General features: G+C 36.3%; 1 protein-coding gene and 1 long non-coding RNA gene across 2 annotated transcripts in view; one reads left to right on the forward strand and one right to left on the reverse strand.

Annotated features, from left to right (window-relative positions):
- Nucleotides 1-23,251, reverse strand: part of AGBL3 (AGBL carboxypeptidase 3) — a 74,099-nt gene that overhangs the window by 27,686 nt on the left and 23,162 nt on the right. Inside the window, 9 exon segments of the mRNA XM_025929866.2 lie at nucleotides 3,207-3,278; nucleotides 4,802-4,859; nucleotides 8,199-8,285; nucleotides 13,824-13,890; nucleotides 14,398-14,510; nucleotides 14,731-14,831; nucleotides 16,017-16,143; nucleotides 17,724-17,886; nucleotides 21,954-22,733. Of these exon segments, the coding sequence (XP_025785651.1) occupies nucleotides 3,207-3,278; nucleotides 4,802-4,859; nucleotides 8,199-8,285; nucleotides 13,824-13,890; nucleotides 14,398-14,510; nucleotides 14,731-14,831; nucleotides 16,017-16,143; nucleotides 17,724-17,886; nucleotides 21,954-22,733 (1,568 nt within the window).
- Nucleotides 650-10,488, forward strand: LOC147583041 (uncharacterized). The gene is made up of 2 exons (XR_015244836.1): nucleotides 650-794; nucleotides 8,570-10,488. It is a non-coding gene; the product is annotated as an uncharacterized LOC147583041 (long non-coding RNA).

The following is a 23,251-nucleotide window of genomic DNA, read 5'->3' on the forward strand; positions in this document are numbered from 1 at the left end:
GTTCGAGCCCTGCATCAGGCTCTGTGCTAACTGCTTGCTTAGAGCCTAGAGCCTGCTTCAGATTCTGTGTCTCCTTCTCTCTCTGCCCCTCCCCTGCTCATGCTTTGTCTCACTCTGTTTCTCAAAAATAAATCAATGTAAAAAAATTAAAAAAAAATCTTTCCCTTTTGAACTAACAACATTATCAAAAGAAAGCAAGCTAGTCAGGATGAGTAAGGGTTGGATGGGCTAGGTCCTAACTATTTGGCCTTTTGCCATCTCTCATTTATAGTCTCCTAAGTGGTGAGTCGCAATGTATGGTGTGCTAATTGCCAACATCAGAATTATCTGAAGTGCCTTATAAAAAATGTAGATTCAGGGGCTGACAACAAAGACCAGCTCAGAATCAGAAGCTGGGGTTTCCATAAGCTCCCCAGGTAATTCTCATGTATGTTAAAATTTTAAAGCCAAACATTCTATAAGACAACTGGCCCATGATCTTCCAAAATGCCAGGGCTATGAATGAGAAAGAAAAGCTGAGGGGCTGTTCCAAATTGAAAGAGAATAAAGGTATGTGACCTTTATTTATTTATTTATTTATTTTTCAACGTTTTTTTATTTATTTTTGGGACAGAGAGAGACAGAGCATGAACGGGGGAGGGGCAGAGAGAGAGGGAGACACAGAATCGGAAACAGGCTCCAGGCTCTGAGCCATCAGCCCAGAGCCCGACGCGGGGCTCGAACTCACGGACCGTGAGATCTTGACCTGGCTGAAGTCGGACGCTTAACCGACTGCACCACCCAGGCGCCCCAAGGTATGTGACCTTTAAATGCAATTTGTGATCCTGAATCAGGGAGAATTTTTGCTCTAAAGGATGTTACTGCTACATTTGGCAAAATTTAACTGTAGTATATAAAATAGTATTGCATCAGAATTGAATTTCTTGATTTTAATGTAAGACACCATTCTTGTTCTTGGAAAATATGTATTGAAATTGTTTAGGAATAAACATGTCTACAAAAAATGGGTTGGGGAAATATAGTTAGGTAGATATAGTTCTTCATACTATTCTTGAAATTATTTTGAAATTAAAAGTTAAAAAAAAAATGGGTGCTTCGATGGTGTAGGCAGTTAAGTGTCTGACTTTGGCTCAGGTCATGATCTCACAGTTTGTGAGTTCAAGCCCTGCATCGGGCTCTGCACTGACAGTGCGGAGCCTGCTTGGGATTCTCTCTCCCTCTCTCGCTGCCCCTCCCCGACTTGTGCTCTCTCTCTCTCTCTCAAAATAAATAGATACACTTTAAAAAAAATTAAAAAGAGAAAGCCTAGGGGCACCTGGATGGCTCAGTCGGTTGGGCATCCGACTTCGGCTCAGGTCATGATCTCACAGTCTGTGAGTTCGAGCCCTGCGTCGGGCTCTGTGCTGACAGCTCAGAGCCTGGAGCCTGCTTCGGATTCTGTGTCTCCCTCTCTCTCTGCTCCTCCCCTGCTCATGCTCTCTCTCTGTCTCAAAAAAAAAAAAGAAAAAAAAATTTAAAACAATTAAAAAAAAAAAGAAAGCCAAAAAAAAAATTTAAGTCTTAGGACTGTGCCAACTTCAACCACTATTAGGAAACTGGTATTACTGAAAGGCTTTACGTACTAGTTTTACATCATCTGATTGGTGTTTTTGATAGATCACTTTTATGGTAGTAAGAAAGACGGAATTAGGATGACAATATTGGTGGCAAGAAAGCCAATTAGAAATCTCCTTGTAAACAGGTGATGAGTGAAAAGAATGATGACATAATAGGAGATACAGAGATTATGAGGTAAAATCAGTTGGATTCAGTGGCTGGATCTGAGGGATGGAAATGAAAGGAAAAAAAAGACTGTCATGTTTCTAGGTTAAAATGGGTGGTTCTGTATCTAATACTGTGACCAAGGTTACAGAGAATACAGGAGGAACAGCGTTTAGTGTGGAATTAGATGAATTTGAATTTGGATATGTGGGACATCTCTGTGGAGATGTTTAGGAGAGAGTTAAATACAAGAGTTTAAAGCTCTGACAAGAGGTCAAATGTATATAGAGATATGTCCATCTGTATACGCACACAAATATATATATATATAGCAAGTACAATGACATGACACACTTAAGATCGAGAGTTCATGAAAGGCTAAATCTAAGATGATTTAATTTAACAGGAATAAATTTAAGACCCAATAAATAAATAAATTTGGTTCAATAAACATTGAATCAAAATGCCAATTGAAGAAGTAGAAAATGGAGGAGACAACACTGAGCAGCAGCAAACTTTATACGTTTGAGTGTATATAAATACAATTTATCAATGTTTTAGGATAGTTTCCAAAAGAACAGATGCAACCTTAGACTGCATTAATGGGAATCTAGGGTGTAGAAAGAAGCAAATGAAAGTGATGATTTGTTGTATACTCATTAACTGGCGTCTACAGTGCTGTGTTCAGTTTCAGTCAAGCTTGAACAGTGACAGAGTGACAAGGAAAGAAAAACATCATGTGGTAAAGGACTTGAATCATGCTGTATTATGGATGGCTGAAAGAAATGGAAGGAAAGTTTCAAGGAAATAAATGATTGCTTAAAAAAATACTTAACATCTACTATGGGGAAGAGACATTGCATTTTTCAAGGAGAATCAGGGAAAATCAGAAATATTTACCTTTAAGGTTACTTCACTCTTCGTTTTGTGTAATTAAAGAGGTGGATGAAATTTATAGGGACACATGTTTTTAGCTTAACAGAAAAAGGATGTTCTCAATGCTATAGCTCTCAAGCAACAGAATGAACTGTACAATTGGGTAAACTACTTGTCACCAAGTGTCCTCACTCAAAGGTTGGATGAGGCTGGATACTGTAATGAATAGGTAAGACTAGAGGACTCTCAAGGTTTCTCTCTTTAGGATTCAATGTGATGGGAATGAAGAGATTAGATAATGAGATGAATATTCTTTTTGTTTTTTGAACAGATAAAATTACAAGGAATCAAATTGACATGTAATGAATTTCTACTGGCTTCCCTTACAACTTTCTTGGGCTTGAGAGAAAAATAAAAATTTGAGGTCATAATTTCTGGGAAGGCGAATTGCTTCTTGGCTATCCATTTTGAAGACAAGCTAGTTACTTACATGTAGATTTTGATCAGACACACATGGTTAAAAAGCTCACATGTAGATTCATTACTGCCTCTATTCCTATTTTACTCACCTAAACCTTGATTAGGGAATGGTCTTCTGAAATAATCAAATATACTGTCATCTGATACATCAGGGTTTGTAGCTAGAAAAGATGATAAAAGATCATTTGTAGCATGAAAATAATTTGAGTCTTTTACACGTCATATTTTTTATCTTTTTCTAAACAAAAAGGCTAGAAGATAATGTAAATAGCTTAGCTCAATTAGCACAGTTCTCAAATATTATGAATTTTTGTTACATTTTTGCTTTTTATTGTTAAAGTATAAAAAAATGTCCATACTCTTTAGGTCAGCAATTCCTTTCTAGGAATCTAGTATAAATAAATAAGAATATACACAAATATGGAGTTTTAAGGTCTTTGTTATTGTTTGTAATAGAAAAAAATGTAAGCAAAAATGTTTAACAAATACAATGGAATACTTTGCCACCACTTAGTAACATGTAAAGAAGTTTATAATATACTTCAATTTTAAATGAAAATGTAGATTGCAAAACAACATGAACATTCTGTGATTAATAGTATGTGCACAGATGTAGAAAAAGATCTAAAGTATTCTAAAGTGTGCTTTTCAGTTCTAATTTTTGGTATTAAATTTTCAACAGAGGAATACATTATATATAAAAAGTGATTTGCTTGGGGGGCGTCTGGGTGGTACAGTTGGTTGGACATCCGACTTCAGCTCAGGTCATGATCTCATTGTTCGTGAGTTCGAGCCCCGTGTTTGGCTCTGTGCTGACAGCTCAGAGCCTGGCGCCTCGTTCGGATTCTGTGTCTCCCCTCTGTGTGCCCCTCTCCCCCATTCACACTCTGTCTCTCTCTCTTTCTCTCTCTCTCAAAAACAAAGATTAGAAAAAAATAAAAAAAAAAAAGTGATTTGCTTGGATGATCACTATGAGAAAGAGTAGTTAATTTAAAGTTCAAATCAATTAACCACATTAGTTATAATAGAATTTTCCCCTTTCCTTGGTGTGGTTCTTATTTCCATTTCTATTTCTAGTTAGCTTGCTAGATCATAAACTAAATGGATATATATACACATGTATGTATGTGTGTGTGTATGTGTATACATATATATACATATATACATATATACATATATATACATATATACACATATATATATATATATATATATATTTTAATTAGGTCATCTCAAATAGAGTCAAATTCATATCCAACTTAGCAGATTCTAGCAAAAGCAAATGGTCCATAATTTTATTTCCCTCCTGGGATCATCCTCTATTAAATTATGAAATGAGAGGAACAAGATGGTTTTTAAAACAAAATCCCTATATTCTGTTTGGGGAAAAATCTCTCATATCAGAGAGATCCCTCAAGTACATGGCCCACTCACTCCAACCTTCTGTTCTTTGCGCTTTCTTGGAGCCCTGTCTAGACTACTGGCATTACACCTGTAACACTACACTTCGTTTATTTACTTGTTTTTCTCCCCCTATTAAAGATGAGCTCCTGGGGGTAAGAAATGGTAATAGTATACTACTTAATGTCCCTAGCACCAAGCACAGTGGTAACCTCAAAGCTGTGGCACGAAAGTGTTGAATAAATGCATTAATTGGCTAGAGAGAGTACAAGCAGAACATTACCTTTCACATCAGAATTTGTTTGTTTGTGTCTTTGCACTAAATGTCCTTTATCACAAACCTAATGGAACACAGCCAGAAGGAAAACAATATGTTATAAACATGAAAAGAAGTATATTTCCTGTATCATCTTTGGTATAGTAGTTTTCAACATTTCTCATTTTATCCTCATAGGTTTAGAATGGGCAAAAATACCTCTTAAAACAGAGCCTTCTAATACCTTTCATAACACTACTTTTCTCCTGCAACAATGAGTAGAAGAAAATATTGATATGGTTATTTTGGCACTAAAGAGAGTTAAAAATCTTTTTCACTTCATAAGAATTTATTTACAATGAGAGACAAAAAATGAATGGTTATAATCTCACTTATTTAAATAAAAATAAAGATGTAGGAAGATGATATGAAATGAGTGAAAATATATAAAATTGTATGAAAAATGTATAATTGATTACAAAACTGTGCTTATATAAAAAAGACGAAAAATATTTTGTAGAAGTCCATAGTAAGGAAGAGCATACACATATTGTTTTCTGCCTTGAAAAAGGAGTTGCCAATAATGACCAGGTACACTAAATGAGACACAAAACACTACAGAATTGTAACAGCTAATCTTGAATAGTCTACAAATCATGTAACCATGAAAACACTTTAAACTTTTGTTTAAAAAGTTTCCAAACTTTTGTTTCTGCATCTGTGGTATGTGGATATTATAAAGAGCTTTCTGAACAGGCATCAGAAAGGGGAAAAAAAACCTGAGGACATCAATATTTTTTTGCCAACGTGTTATCCATATCAACTCATGATGAAAAGTGGACTATGGAGTAGTTAAAAACTAAAATCCCCCTTTTTTGTAGATAAAATTGGCAGCAAAAAAAAATTTATAGAATCATAAAAATGAGCGGCAAGTATAAAAATAAAAACTTGATTACTGAAGGCAGAGAGAAAGGAAATATTCTAGAAAAAATTACACAAACTTGAAAGCAATACTATATAATCAGAATTTGGAGAGACAAGATGTGAAATTAGGCTAGAGAAATTCACTTGTGGTAAGACTTGATTCGATGAACTCCATGTTATTTTTAGCCCTCTTCCCTTCGTTGAAATGACGCTATAAGCCATTATAAACTATTCCATTCATCCTATAGAAAATCACCAGGCCAGTGTCCTTCCTTATGAACATGATCTCCCAATTCTAACCACAGTAATCTATAATTGTTTGTTTTTGCTTAAGTCTTCTGAATCAATTATTGAGAATGTCCAGGTACGAAATATAGTTACCTAAAATACTTTAAAAATAACTTACAAATATTGTTTTCAGGATGTATGGATATCTTACAAACAATTAAGAAATAATTCAGAGCATGCATTTAGGTTGTCCTTAGGCATTAAACTCAATTAAGATGACACTGTTCACTCTTTTTGCCAAAAACTGTTAAAATAAATTTCAAGATCAATGGCTAAGAACTCCTATTAGTTTATAAGAGCACTTATGTATGCAGCTTTTCAAATAACCAAATGATGATTGTTTTCCATCTAGAAAATCCAACATTAAATACAGATTATGATTTCATAACAATTTTGAAGCTCTAATCAACCAAGGGGAAAATACATAAATATTTTAATGTAAAGGAATTTACTATATTTTGCCTGAAATATAGCTTGGGTAGAGGAGAAAAGCCACTATGTGGAGATGTTTATGAAGAGTAAATATGTGTCTGACAAAATCTACATACAAAACAATAAAAAAATTTTTTTTTCAACGTTTATTTATTTTTGGGACAGAGAGAGACAGAGCATGAACGGGGGAGGGGCAGAGAGAGAGGGAGACACAGAATCGGAAACAGGCTCCAGGCTCTGAGCCATCAGCCCAGAGCCTGACGCGGGGCTCGAACTCACGGACCGCGAGATCGTGACCTGGCTGAAGTCGGACGCCTAACCGACTGCGCCACCCAGGCGCCCCTACATACAAAACAATAAAAAAACAATCTCCCAAACAAAATCTACTTCGGTTATTGGGTTCTGCAAATGACTTAACACATTGAGATCAATTAGAGAGTTTACCAAAAACTTTTTTATAATCTTGGCCCTCTCCCAAGCATACTCACATTGCTTAGATTGCACAATTTACAAACAAGAAATCAGATACCAATATAAAAATATGCGATATTACATAACAATGTGCTTTAAAGACTAGAATTAAAAACTTATGAGGAATACACACAAATGAGTGCGTGCATCCTGATAAAATCTGAATAAATGCTGTGGACTAGATCAACATCAGTTTTATGGTGTCGATATAGTATCATGATACATGCAAGATGTTAACAATGGAGAAGTCAAGGATGCAGCAGAGCTCCTACACATATTTCAAATGAAAAGTTCTTAAAAACTATCTGTTTTTGTCGGATTCTCCCCAAAGGCAAAATTTCTGACCTGTCTCTGGAGCTGGGGGTGGGGACAATGGCACTCTTCTCTCAGTGACACCCACTTTAGGAGTTGAGCTGTACGTGGAAAGAGGGCAGCAGTCTCAGGTCTTCTCTATTTGCCTCTAGTGTGATATCACCATTTCACAAGCTAAGGTAAGGGTGATTAGGGCCAAAATATTCTGGGTAATGTGGCACCCCAGGCAGAATCTCTGTCTCCTGAATGGAGCGTGGGTAGAAGAAGGGAGCCCCCACCTCTTGGCTGCACTCACTCGGAACTTAGCCCCAGCAACAGGTAGCTGGAGGCGGGATAAGAACTGATGCCCCACCCCTTTTGGGAAGACAGCCCTCTGGCTGGCACGAGTGGAGAGAGGGGGTTCTGTGTTCTTGGCTGTGCTGGTCTGGGGTGGAGATTCAGTCTCACTGAACTGGGAGGGGGAGGAAGGAATCTTGCTTCAAATGCCACAAGCTCTTACTGTTTTCTCTTTACCAAATTTTAGGAAATTTTCACAAATAGATGTTTTTCATTTGCTATCTGCCCTTAGGGCAATGGTTGTGTTGTTTGTTTTTAGTATCACCAATTTTTGTTAGGTGAATGAATTTGCAGAGCTTCTCATGCTGTTATGGTAGAAGTCAATCTCTCAGCACCATCTATTCTTACACTCTTGTATTGCCATTTAATTTTTCTTAATTTATCTCTTCTAGTTATCCTAGATGTATCTTTGTAAGATACCTCAAATACTTTTCAGAGTAAAGTAAGTAAAAGTGAAATTTATAGCACCTATTAATAAAATCCACTTCTCATCTGTCAAGGTTCTCTTATATTTTTATAAACAGCAAATAACATAAGCAAAGTTTTAATCACTAACATTTCCCAGGGCAAAAATTTGGGGATAGAAAGTGTAACAGGAAACAACTTGCCATTCTCTTGCAACCATTTTTCAAAAACTGTTAAAAACCAGGTCAGTGAATACCTCTGGTTCTTCTCTGGTGTTTTGATTACTTGCTATGGTAGAATTTCTTTCCTTCTTTGTTTTCAAGTGTTTTTTCTTGTTTTTTAGCTAAGTAAAAGAATCATACTTGAAATCAATATTTAATCAACACACCAAAGACAGTATATATGTGGACATAAAGCTATCTTGAGACTTCCATTTCTAGGAAGATAAAGTACTTCTTCTATCCCTCCCACTAAGTACAACTGAAAATCCTGGGTATTCTACACAAAATAAGCATAAGAGGCCCTAAAAAGCAGAAAGAAGAAGGTAGTCTGGTGAGGGACTTCAGGAGCAGAGGACAGAAGAATAGTGAGTAATTCCTGTGTTTTGTTTTTACTTACATACCCCAGCTTTAGAGCCAGAGAAGCCATCAACCCAGAAGTGCCAATGAGTGAAGAAATAATGGATGAAAATTTGATGAAACTTCCCAAATGTGATGAAAGATATGATGTAAACATCCAAGAAGCTCAATGAGCTCCAAGTAAGATGAACTCAAAAACCCGCAATGAAACACATTGTAATTAATCTAAGAGAAAGAATCTTGAAAGTAGCAAGAGAAAAGCAAATTGTTACATGGAAGAATCCTCAATAAGATTATTAGCAGATTTCTCATCAGAAACTGGAGGCCAGAAGACCATAAACCAATACATTCAAAGTGCTTTTAAAAAGTGGCATTATTGTCCTTCAAAAGTTAGGAAGAAATTAAGACATTCCCAGATAAAAGCTGAAAGGGTTCATGACCACTAGACACATCCTGTAAGAAATGCTCAAGAGAGTCCTACAAGGTGAAAAGACACTGGAAACTAACTTGAATCTGTAGGGAGAAATAAAGATCTGAACACAGGCAATTATAAAAGCTAGCATATCACTGTAGCAATGGTTTTAAAGAGCACTTTTTGTTTTCCAATACATTTAAAGAAAAACAAAGCAGTTAATAATACAGTTTCATCCTGTTGTGATCAGAGAAGATACTCTGTAAGACAGCTAGCTTTTAAAATCTTACTTATTAAGACTTACTTATTACGACTCACTATTAACAATTATATAGCAACAAATTAGATAATATAGATAAAATGGACAAATTCCTGGAAACACAAAACCTACCAAGACTATATCACAAAGAAATAGAAAATATGAACAGACCTATAACTGATAATGAATCAGCAATAAAAAAATCTCCCAACCACAAACTGTAGACGTGATGGCTTCACAGGAGAATTCTACCAAACATTTAAAGAACTAACATCAGTACTTCTCAAACCTTTCTAAAAAACTCAAGAGTAGGAACACTTCCTAACTCATTCTATGAGGCCAGCATTATCCTGATACCCAAAGCCAGACAGACACTACAAGAACAAAAAAATTTATAGATCAGCATGTCTTATGAACATTAATGCAAAAAATCCTCAACAAAATACTAGCAAATAAAAAGCAGCAGCATGTTAAAAGGATTGTACACAATGACCAAATAGGATTTATTCCTGGAATGTAAGGATGGTTCAACATAATCAATTGATCAGAATGTAAGGATGGTTCAAACGTAAGAAACTAATGAACGTAAAACACCACATCAACATAATAAAGGAAAAGACCTCACATGAACATCTCAATTGATGCAGAAAAGGCATGTGACAAAATTCAACACCTTTTCATGATTAAAAAACCCAACAGACAAGGCATAGAAGGAAACCACCTCAACACAATAAAAAAAAACTATAGCAGACATGTTTGATGGTGAAATGCTGAAAGCATTTCCTTTAAGATCAGGAACAAGTAAGGATGTCTGTTTTCATCACTTCTATTCAACACAATACTGGAAATTATAGCCAGAGCAACTAAGCACAAAAATGAAATAGAAGGTATCCAAATGGGAAAGAAGTAAAATGATCTCTGTAGATGATATGATCTTATATTTTAAAAACTCTAAAGAGTCCACAAAAAAACCTGTTTGAACTAATAAATTAAGTCAGCAATACAGCAAGATACAAAGTTACCACACAAAAATCAACTGCATTTTTATACACAATTAGAGAACTTGAAAAGGAAATTACAAAAGCAATTCCATGTACAATAGCATCAAAAAGAATAAAATACTTAGGAATTAACCAAGAAGGTGAAAGAAAACTTCATCTTTTTGTACAAAAAAACTACAGTGACTACAAAACATTGTTGAAAGGAATTAAAGAAGACATAAGTACATGAAAGCATATCTCTTATTCATGAAATGTAAGTCCTAATATTATTAAAATATCAATATTACCCAAAGCAATCTATGGATTCAATGCAATCCCTATAAAAATCCCAATGACTTTTTTTTTTTGCAGAAATAGAAAAATCCATCCCAATATTCAAAGGATCCCAAATAGCCAAAATAATCTGGGGGGGGGGGGGTGGCGGTGGGGAAGGAACAAAATTGGAGGGTTCATACTTTGATTTCAAAATTTACTACAAAGCTACAGTAATCAAAACAGTGTGGCATTGGCATAAAGATAGCCATAAAGACCAAAGAAAAAGAATAGAGAGCCAATAAAGAAATCCTTGCATACAGTCAAATGATTTTTGACAGGGGTGTTAAGACGATTCAATGGGTGAAGGACAGTCTTTTTAACACATGGTGCTCAGAAAATTGTATCTCCACTTGCAAAAGAATGGGCCTTTACCTTATACCAAACACAAAAATTAACTCAAAATAGATCAAGGACCTAAATGTAAGACCCAAAAGGATAACACTCTTAGAAGAAAACAGGACAAAACTTCACAACACTGGATTTGGCAATGACTTATTGGATATGATACTAAAGGCTAAAAGCCAATAAGGGCAGTACTGAGGTCTTCAGCCCAACAGCTTTTGAAGAACAGCTTTTGAATTTTGTCAACAATCATGTAAGTGAGCTTAAAAGCGGATCTTTTCTCAGTCAAGTCTTCAGATGAGACCACCTGACCAACAGCTTCATTTCAGCCTTTTGAGAGACCTCAGACAGAAGCACATAGTGAAGCCACTCCTGAGTACCTGTCTCATGGAAATGGCATGAAAATAAGTATCTGTTGTTTTGGGCAACTGCTTGGGGAAATTTGTTGCTCAGCAATAGAAAACTAATACAACATCCGTCTTACTCCATTTCAGCTGCTATAACAAAATACCACAGACTGTGTGGCTAAAAAGAACAGCAATTTATTCCTCCTAGTTCTTCAGGCTGGAAGGTAGAGGTCAATGTGCCAGTATGGTCAGGTGAGCACTCTCTTTTGAGCTGCCAACTTCTCGTTTGTATCCTCATATGGTAGAAGGGGCTAGGCATCTCTCTGGAGCTCTTTAATAAGGCACTAATCCAGAGGGCTCTGCCCCATGACCTAATCACTTCCCAAAGGGCCCACCTTCCGGTACCATCATATTGGGCATTATAATTTCAACATATGAGTTTGGGGAAGATAGAATTATTCAGACATAGCATTCTGTCCCTGAGCCCTCCAAATTCAGGTCCTTCTCACATGCAAAATACATTTATTCCATCCCATTCCATTCCAACAAGTTAAAGGTTTCCAAAATACAGTGAAGGGACAGATATAGGACAGACATTCCCAAAGGGAGAAACAGAAAAGGATGGAGTGCTGGGTTGCCAGTAAGGACATAGAAAAATCTAGCAAGGCAAATTCAACAAGATCTTAAAGCTCAAGAATAATCCTCTCTGGTTCAATGGACTGCCTTCTGGACCTACTGGAGTGGCAACATCACCTGTACGGCTTGGCAGGGTGCTGCTAATGCCTGGCTCTCTGCTAGGGCACTGCCCACAATGTAGGTCATGGCTCGAGGCAGCTTGCCTTCATAGCCTCTGTTAGAGCTGTTTATCCTGTTGAAATCCAGGTGGTAGTGGCCCTGATGATCTCTTAGTTACCTCTGAGGCCATTTTTCCCCCTTGTCTTGAAGAAGAGTGCATGTTCACAAATAGATCTATGGTACCGTACTGTAAAATTCAAGCAGTCTGATAGCCTTCCTTCATTCTGTCCTGTCTCCAACCCCTTCAGTTCAAGCTGGCAGTCTTCCTAATGGGGTGGTTGATTAGTTCTGTGGTTCATACCCACACTAATCTCCTTATCATACAGTTGATCCCCCACACTCTTACTCTTCTTTTCTGAACACACGTTCCTATTGTTTTGTAACATGGGTAGGCTGAGAATTTTTTAAATCTTCACCTTCTGGTTCCTTTTCGCTTAACAATTCCTTCTTCATTTCTCTCTCCTTGTTTTTTACTATAAGCAGTCAGGAGGAATCAAGCTGCTCTTCAACACTTTACAAAGAAACTTTTTCAGCTAAATCTCCAATTTTATCACTCACAAGTTCTACCTTCCATGAAACGCTATAGAACACAAACTCAATACAGCCAAATCCTTTACCATTTTATAGTAAGGATTAAATTTTCTCTGTTGGTCAGTAACATGTTCGTTTCTGTCTGAGATCTCATGAAAATCACCCTTAATATTCAGATTCCTACCAACGTCCTATACACTATTAGTTGTGTGTGTTTAAGATGGAAACTTGCTCTACAGCTCCCCTTTTTTCTTTCTGAGTCCTTACCAGAATCATCTTGAGAAGTCCCTTCAAGGCAATATCAGCATTTTCTAACATGCACTTCAAAACTCTGCCTTGGGGCGCCTGGGTGGCGCAGTCGGTTAAGCGTCCGACTTCAGCCAGGTCACGATCTCGCGGTCCGTGAGTTCGAGCCCCGCGTCGGGCTCTGGGCTGATGGCTCAGAGCCTGGAGCCTGTTTCCGATTCTGTGTCTCCCTCTCTCTCTGCCCCTCCCCCGTTCATGCTCTGTCTCTCTCTGTCCCAAAAATAAATAAACGTTGAAAAAAAAAAACAAAACAAAACAAAACAAAAAACCTCTGCCAGACTCTACCAGTTATCCAGTTCCAAAGCCACTTCCACAGTTTTAGGTATTAGTTACAATAGCACCCCACACTCGGTACTAAGAGAGTAGTGTCTTAGTTTGTCTTAGTCACTTCCTAACACCATCACATTGATGGTTAGGGTTTCAACGTGTGTAGTATTTGGTGGGGACATAAGCAGTCCATAACACCACCTAAACTTCCTTCTCCTCCTCCCACTCTATATTCCTCCTTAGGCACTTATCACATATTAGGCACATCATATATTTTACTTATTATTTTTTATTTCCACCCACTAGAATATAAGCTATGAAAGAGAAGGATTTTTGTCTCATTTTTTGTTCACTGCTCTATCCCCAGCACACAGTTGAAGCTCAATATATAGTTGTTAAATAAATGAATAAATGAACACTGGATTTGCAGGCATGTGATGTATGTTATGGTACCAACTCTCATTAGCAAGTGGTTAATTTGTATTAACAAGTTGTTAACAAGTGGCTTTTGAGAAGTAATCTCTCTGGATCTTTAAAGTAAGAGTGTTAAAAATCCTAAGGTTAGAAAATTCTATGATTTAAAGATATGTTACATAATCAGAAAATAACAATTACTGTTACACAATTACACAACTGCAAGCATTTTTTTTTTTGCCTGATTATTAGTCATAATGAGAAGAGTACCTATTTAGTATATCCATACCATAGGCAGAAATTTTCAATCATACCTGAGAAGTTAATTTGAGAAGGTAAGTCTGAGACTCATTGGATTCTGAACTGTCAGAGCCTCGGCTACTAAAAAAAAAATAACTTTGATATAGTAATTATTTTAATTATTATATTTATAATTATATTTTATATTTACAAGTAACTTATTATATATTATAAATATTAAAACAATAATATTTTGGTGGCATTTTAAAATTTCAACTGTTATTTTTATTAAACTGTTATCTTATTGGAACGGTAGAAATGGTTCTAATTATAAGAATGTTTACAGGGGCACCTGGGTGGCTCAGTTGGTTAAGCGTCTGGCTTCCACTCAGGTTATGATCTCATGGTTCGTGAGTTCAAGCCCTGCGTCGGGCTCTGTGCTGACAGCTCAGAGCCTGAGCCTGCTTTGGATTCTGTGTCTCCCTCTCTTTCTGCCCCTTCCCCACTCACGCTCTGTCTCCGTCTCTCTCCCTCTCTCCTCTACCTATAGTTGGGATTTTCAGTTGAGACTGATTATTTTATATCCTACAGTTATTATTAAGGGCATAGTAAAACACAAGTTATATTACATCCACTATCTTGACTTACCTAGACTCTAGATCCAATGCAATTTCTTTCAGAGAAGTATCTGAATCCTCAAGGACTTTTTCCAAATTTATATGTTTTTCCATCTCTTCCAATTCTTTCAGGCACTGATAGTACTAGGGGAAAATGATAAATTAATTCTAAATTAACTTTATTTCCTAATTAAACTAATTGAATATTTATAGATACCTGGCACAGCAACTATGAGGACATCAAGTACCAAAAACCCCAAACACTGTTGGGATAGTAAAAGAAAAACACTGCTATAGGCCCTTAGTTAGATTATGTTATCTGATAAAGTGGAGTCTGAAGCATTACCAAATGGACTTTGCTTACCTTGGTTCGGTCTGGGTCACAATAGTCCAAAAGAGAATCACAAAAATGATACCCCATCGACTCCAAGTCTTTTGTGTTGAAATGAGTACCTCGTTTATTACCTAAAACATCAATAAGTTTAACCACCATTTGTCCTTAACAGGCAGGCTTACGTTCTGTGTTTTCACAGAGTATAAATAAAACCTCTGGTCAGATTCCATCTCCTGTCCTTTGGATTTGCTTCTCCAGGGCAAGTCATTTAACAGCTTATTGCTTTCCTTCATTCCCTCTCCACATCTGGATCAAAGCTGACTTAACACATAGTAGGCTATGTTGTAGGGCTGAAGAATATTTAATAAGAACATATGGAATACTTGGTTATCAGTTATAAACATGCTCATAATCACTTAGAGAAAAACTTGGGTAAATATTTTAATGTTTTCATCATCATAGATACCATTATATCAGTTTCAAGGTGCTTTAAAGACCAGAAATACATGTGTGGGTTTCTAGCACTTTCCTTTGAGTCAATAAATTTTCTAAAAACATAACCATTATCTTCATATGGAATATTCTAAGGGTAAACCAAAAGATTTCTTAAATGTAACTACAGAGCACAATTTTAAAAACATTTTTAAAAAATATTTATTTTTGAGAGAGAGACAGCACAAGAGGGGGAGGGACACAGATTCTGAAGCAGGCTCCAGGCTCTGAGCTGTCAGCACAGAGCCTGATGCAGGCAAGGTTTGAACTCACTTGAACTCACGCAGGATCATGACCTGAGCCAAAGTCAGATGCTTAACTGACTGAGCCACCCAGGTGCCCCCCGACACTTTTATTTTTAAAGGAAACAAGTGCTTCCATTAAAATATAAATTGACCCCCCAAGGAACCCCCAACAAACCCAGTCTATTTTGACTTGCAGATAGCAAATCCACTAAAGACATGTCTATCCTGATGTTTTAAGTATGAACATTGCTTTTTCTTGCAATCAGGAGTCATCTGTAAGGACTCTTTCTTAAAAACATAACAAAAAAAAAATAAAAATTAGTTCATGAAATAACCAATTAGGTATGTTATCTATATGCTAAAACTCCCTTTTCTAAACAAAGGGAAAATGATGAGATGGAGATGCATATAGTGGTAGTTTGTTTATTCATCCTGTTTAGAGAATTGATTGGACACCAGCATGTTTCTAAGTAGGAAGAAAGTGCTCACTATCAAACTGTCTACACTATTAATCTTATGTTAAAAACGACTCTTTGGTTTGAAGCTCTGACAGCCATGAATGAGAACACTTGGTCTTACCCAGGGTAGATCCACAAAAAGTAGCCTCCATGGTGAAGCTGTTCTTGATTCCCATTTTCCACATTACCACCCTTCCTGTTCCCTCTTTGCTCTTCTGAACATTAAACTTGCAAGCTGAGAATGAAAACTAAAAATAAGCAAATAAAAATGAGAAAAATGTGTTTTTCTGAGTACAATGTCTTTCTCAGAACTAGGATTGAAAAGGAGGAAGTAGTGCAAAAGCAGTAATTCTCTCTAAAGTTTCACGGGCTTTTATTTCCTAAGGATGACATATTTACACTTCTGAGAACTACAGATTTGAATGCTGGTAATAAATTTTACTTTTAATCTATATAAAACATATACCTTCAAAACCTATTAATTCTTGATACTGTTAGGATAAGATCTTATACTTTAAAAAACTTATAGGAAAGGGCTTAAATATGTTTAGAAATAAAGATTAATGTAGATTAAAAAAATTTTTTTAATGTTTATTTTTGAGAAAGCCAAGAGTGTGAACAAGGGGAGGGGCAGAGATGGGGGGTGGGGAGGGGGAGAATCCAAAGCAAGCTCCAGGCTCTGAGCCGTGAGCACAGAGCCCGATGTGGGGCTCAAACCCACAAAGTCACGAGACCATGACCTGATCCCAAGTCAGAGGCTCAACTGACTGAACCACCGAAGTGTCCCTGATTAATGTAGATTTTTTGAATAGAATAAGGATGCTTTATTTTCACAAGATCGATCACTGGAAAGCTGTCCTAAAAGACTGTTATATCTATAAAATGTTTTAGTACAAAAAAAAAGTTTTTGTAATTTTATTTTTTATGATAAAAGTGACTTGTGTTCCATTCTGAGTTAAACACATGTAGAGATCTGTGTAAGCACTACTACAATCAGGATATAGGTCAATTCCATCACCTCTAAAATTCTCCCTTGTATCATTCCTTTACAGTCACAAGTATTTAATTTATTCTGAAGCTACAGTAAATGATACCATTTTCAGTTGTGGTTTCCAAGTGTCTGGTGTGAGTCTATAGAAATGTAACTGGTTTTTGTGGGTGGACCTTGTCATGTAGGACATTGCTGAACTCACTTATTTGAGGACTTTTTTTGTGGACTGCTTCGGATTTTCTATGAAGACAACTGTGTCATCTTTATTACTTGTTCCTTTCCAAAGTGTCTGCCTTTTATTTCTCTCTTGCCTTTCAGCACTTAGACCCTCCAGTATAAGGCTGAATTGAAGGGGTTAAGGCTGGCTATGCCAGCCTTGTTCCTGACCTTATGAGGAAACTAGTCTTTTACCATTAAGGTGGAAGGATAAGGCACATTTTTTCCTTCACATTTCAAATTAAACATTCCCCATAGTTGCTTTTTTATGGTCAATTGTATAAACCAGGCAAAATAAATAAAAAAGCAGTTTACTAAGATGATCTATTCTGCAGTCTCACATGAGCAACATGTAATAAAAGAAAAGTTAAAAATCTTAAATGGGGGGCGCCTGGGTGGCTCAGTAGGTTAAACGGCCGACTTTGACTCAGGTCATGATCTCGTGGTCCCTGAGTTTGAGCCCCACGTCGGGCTCTGTGCTGACAACTCACAGCCTGGAGCCTGTTTCAGATTCTGTGTCTCCCTCTTTCTGACCCTCCCCATTCATGCTGTCTCTGTCTCAAAAATAAATAAAGGTTGAAAAAGAAAAAAAATTAAAAAAAAATCTTAAATGGTACTTACTTTATCTGGACAATTTTTGCTCAGCATAAGTGGAAAGATTTGTTGTTGTAAGTATAATGCTTTACATCTCTCACTACCGTCACAACCATACATGAAGATGTTCTCTTTCCTACTATGGCCATGAAGGTCACAATACAAAATAACCTCTCGTTTCTCCATTAATCTACCAAGGAAAAAAAAAAAAAAAAAGGAACGAAGTTACTAAATTTCACCTCTGCATTTTTCTTCTCTGGGTGGAACTATGGATTTACAAGTCTAATATCCAAATAAACAGAATTTCTTATATCCTTGCTTTTGACTTCTTTCTCTTATCCATACTGCACATTATTGGCAATTTTAAAGCATCTCTAATAATTTCCTATTAACTATATACATATATAAAATGTGAATGTTTACCTTCCATTATAAGGATAAACTTTACCTTCCACCCAAGACTCTCCAACAGGATCCCTCTGCCTTATTATTCTGGTTTTCCCTTGCATACAGAAAACAGCTCACTCCTAGCTTTGCCCATTAGCTTTCACAGAGATTCTTTCTGACTAGAACGTCTTCTTTCTTCATCTCTGTATGTGCAAATACTGCCCCTCAAGGCTGACTTCATGTCTCACTTCCTAATTAGTCAGGGTCATAGATTTTTCTTTTTTTTGAATTCCTGTAGCACATAATATTGGTACCATTTACTTGAGACTTGCCTTGGAAATTTTTTATATTTTTGATATTTAATCTCCTTATGGGTAAGAAATGCTTCAAATCATCTAGAACAGTGCTATGTACACAAGTACCCAAATATTTGTTAAAAACTGAGTACCAGACAACTTGGTGCTGAAGCCAATTATTATACAACCCTTGATTAAAATGGTAAATATCTGGGGCGCCTGGGTGGTTCAGTCGGTTGAGCGTCTGACTTCAGCTCAGGTCATGATCTCGCAGTCCGTGAGTTCGAGCCCCGCATCGGGCTCTGTGCTGACGGCTCAGAGCCTGGAGCCTGTTTTGGATTCTGTGTCTCCCTCTCTCTCTGCCCCTCCCTTGCTCATGCTCTGTCTCTCTCTGTCTCAAAAATAAATACAAACATTAAAAAAAATTTTAAAAAATGGTAAATATCATTTTGAGAAAAATGGCACTAAAGTTTGAATTTTTTTCTGGTAAATTTTTAACAAATGAATTACTACACATTTCTTAGGAGCACAATCCTTGGCTTGTAAAACTTGCCATTCAATGAGTATTAAAGCTATAAAAAAATAGCCCCCTCCAAACTGATGAAAATAACTAAGAGGCATTAAAAAGGTTAAAAAAAAAGTGGTGTTAAGATGGTAGGATGATGGGCATTTTTGCCTCCTCTCCCCCATATTTCTAAACTTTATATAGTTCTATCACTTAAATAACCAAAATCACATATACTATTATATCTGGAAGGGTAAGTACCAAAATGTTAGTAATGAATGGTACTTATAGTAATATGAAATATATTACTTTTATAACAAAAATATTAAAACCTAAAATCAAAACATAGCTTATATTAGCAACAATACTCCTTTAAACTATAGTGAAATCCCAAAGTAAAGTCTGTTACATGTATTAATTGGTTGCCCTTTTCTCATTTGGTGCCCAATAAATGCTAATGGAAAATGGAAGACTGACAGAAAGCCACTAAATGATCATTACAAGTTTTTAGATAACGAAGTAGATTATAAAACAAGAATATCAAGTTAGGGCCTTAAATATGAAATACACTAAACATTTTGAAATAAACATTTTCCCAGTTTCAATGACCTTTCAGTTTCTTATATGTAAGTTAAAACAAACTTCTAACTAATTCTCAAAGATATGTCATTACTTCTGAAGGGTCTCTCTAAATTTTACATGAATTTAAATCACTTGAGAAACATCTTGGATCTTTTTTCTTACCCACAGGTTAAGATATTCTAAGTAACCTATACTAAAACTACTTTCTCTTATTCTCATATTCTTTAACTATACTAAATCTTAGATATATTTATAGCTGCTTGCCTTCCCACACATATGTGACTTCTTATTCTACTTACCTGCCTATGATCAATTGCATTGAGGTAGTTTTCCTTCTTGGAAGTCTTTCTGAAACTTACTGAGTAGATTCCTGCCTTAACCTTCTTACAAGGCAACCTGAGAAGAACTAAGACATTTAAAGTATTTTCTACAGAGACAAGCCAAAGGGCCTTGGCCTATAATCCATCTTGTGTTGGACCAGGGACCCTTTATGTCAAAGAGCACTAAGCAGATACTATAGATATTCTAATCAGCATCCTTTCTTATGATTTTTTAAAAAAATTCCAGAATAATTTTAGATTACCCAAAATTTGCAAAATAGTAGTGTTTCCATGTACTCCTCACCCAGTTTCCCCCGTTAACAAATTACTTAACCATGGTACAGTGTTCAAAATGAAGAAACCAACATTGGTATACGACTAGTAACTACACTCCCAACCTTATTTGGATTTCACTGGTTTTGCCACGAATGTCTTTTCTGTCCCAGAATCCAATCAGGATCATCACATTACTTAGCTCTCTTTTTATTGTTTGTTATCCCCAGGGGAAAAAGGACATCATAGGTTATTATATTTTTAATCACTTAATATTTCTCAGATAACTGCAGGGAATCCTGGAGACCACATCTGTGAGGGGTATGAAAACAGAGTTTTGAGTCCTTTTGGTGGGGATCTGCACCTTAGTCCCTTTGTGCCTAAGCAGATAAAAGGATTAACACGGAAGTGAAAGTTGATGCTGAACTGAGATAACTGGGGCCATCCTAAGCCTGTCAGCAGCTCTGATGGACTGGAGGTACCCTTGACATCCTCAGCCTTGAAACAGGGTTCTTGTACTTGCACTAGGGGCCCTAGCAAAGTGGGATAAGGATATAAACAGTCTCTGTAATGTACTTATTATTGTAACTATTTGAATAATCCTAAATAGTTTACCAAGAGTTTTTACATCTATATCTGATTCATTATCAATTTTTTCTTTTTATATTTGAGCTAACACTGAAAACACTTAGATCTTTCAATGTTCTGTAGTTTATTCTGGGTACTTTTTATAATTTTTTTAAATGTTTAATTGAGCATGAACAGGGGAGGGGCAGAGAGGGAGACACAGAATCTGAAGCAGGCTCCAGGCTCCAAGCTGTCAGCGCAGAGCCCCATGTGTGGCTTGAACTCACAGACCGTGAGATCATGACCCGAGCCGAAGTCAGATGCTTAACCAACTGAGCCACCCAGACTCCCCATCTGGGCACTTTTTAAATAACACTCTCATTTAATCCTCCTGCCTATGAAGTAAGTATTATTATTACCACATCTATATACTTTATAGATGAGAAAACCAAGCTTTAGATTTGTTTTTAAATTGCTCAAGGCCACACAGCAAATGGCATACCAGGATTCCAATCTAATATTGTAACTCCACTCCACACTCTTAACCAAAAAAGTCAAGAGGCTTTGGACTTGGAATGGGGTTCTCTGACTCCAGTAAATCTTTCTGCTCTAGCACATGCCTATTCTTGATTGTTATTAACTGAATCTATTAAAGAATTCACCCATTCAACAAAAATTTAAATATTATGTGCATTTGCTGCTCTGGATTCTTTGGAAAATTTAAAGCTGTTCATTTCTTTTCTGGGGGAAATAAACACTATTATTCATCAAAATTGCAATAACTATGCAACCGGATAGTCAAAAGAGTACACTTATCATGATGAGCACTGAGTAATGTATAGAACTGTTGAACGACTATATTGTACACCTAAGCTAATATAATATTATATGTTAACTATACTAGAGTTAAAATACTTAATAAAAAAAAACGCTCATCAAAGAGAAATGTATGATCAATATAGTGCCAGGAGGCCCTATGACATATAACTAATTTTCACATGTAAGAGATTCAAGCATCCCGAAGTAAACATCAGTGCTACCTTTAGCAAGAAACCAGATTTGGGATATGCAAATTTAACTATTAGTTTCACAAAGCCACTAAAATGTTCTAGAAATTTATTCATTATTTAAGAAAAGGATAGTGAATCCAGTGGCATAATGCCAGAAAGAAGAGTGGAAAGAGTGGAGAAAAAATTAAGTAGCTATAGTTAAACGATTAGTTAAACTATCTTAAGAAGCTAGGGTAAAATGAATGGGATTGTGGTAACCAAATTCTCACTTCCAAGTTTACTAAATAAGCAGAGAGGTAATTTGAGGCTTATCTTACCTACGGATCATGTTCCGGGTATACCAAACAGAAGGAAATGATTCCTTTAGGACAGATGTATAGTTACGGTTTAAATCTTGTCCAGCTAAGGAACAACGATAATTTCCCACTATCACACCGTCTGGATTCAGCATAGGTACCACCTTGAAGATGAAAGTGTCCCGAAGCAACTGTGCATCACTTGAGTCTCCTAAAATATAATCTAGGAAGCCTTTCATGATCCAAGAGCTGTTGGTTTCCCCTGGATGTACCCTTGCAGTCAAAATCACAGCCTTTCGCTTTCTTGAGTCAGCATTCTTCAAAGGAGTAGTGATCGTTAAAACATACACCATGTTTCTAGCAATTGTGTGGCACAGGACACGTATTTTACAAAACTTTGACCGTACTGAGTCATTATTGATACTAGACAAGTATTCTTGCAGGTTGGTGTAAGTATATGGATAGCAGTGAGCAAAGTAGCAGGTATCTTTGTTGTGTGGAAATTGAAATGTCCATGTAAGAGAGAAATAATGGCGCCCCTCTTGTCCCTGGTTGTTCCTATAATATTTGATTTGGTCTCCTATTCTCTGCCAGCCAATATTATGAGCCTTGGCCTCTTTTTCAGAATAAAACAGTGGGCGCATACCCCGATTGTAAAGACTAGCAGGCTTAGTGAAATTGATTATAGTGAATCTGTAGACGATTCCTGCTTGAGTATTAGTGACTTGGAAATAGTACCACTGGGTGTGTTTATTTGTGAACAGGTCAGGGCGCACAGTCAACTGGTATTCATATTCTGCCCTAATACATAAAAAGGAAAAAGAAACATGTAAAAATGACATTCAAATTTAAATTACATAAGGAAAATTATTTTACTTTTACCTATTCACTGAGAGCCTTTTTTCCTGAAACTATTTAGGCAGCATCCAAACAGCAAGTAATTGTAAAAGATAAAAGTTTTGAAATGTTCTTACTGGATATGAAATTGCTTCTGTGCTAATTCTCTAAAGCCTTTTTATTTCTTTGTAATTCAAGAGAGCACATTAAAATGGGCATTTGATAAAAAAATTCTGTATTATACCCCGATTACATTTCCTATAAAAGAAATGATTAAAGAGCTCTTAAAACTTAAAGTCCACTGTTTCTTTTTTTTTTTTTACTTCAGATATATATTCCTTTTTATATTAGATTCAAACTCTAGAGATCTGAAATACTATCATTGAGAAAAGTTTAAAACATATAAATTAATACAACCACATACATTAAAAATTTGAAAACTCTTTAAGGACTGTTTTTGGTAACTATTTGCATCCCTCGTA

Source organism: Puma concolor, chromosome A2, assembly GCF_028749965.1.
Source record: "Puma concolor isolate L17-30 chromosome A2, mPumCon1.1.hap2, whole genome shotgun sequence".
Lineage (NCBI taxonomy): Eukaryota > Metazoa > Chordata > Mammalia > Carnivora > Felidae > Puma > Puma concolor.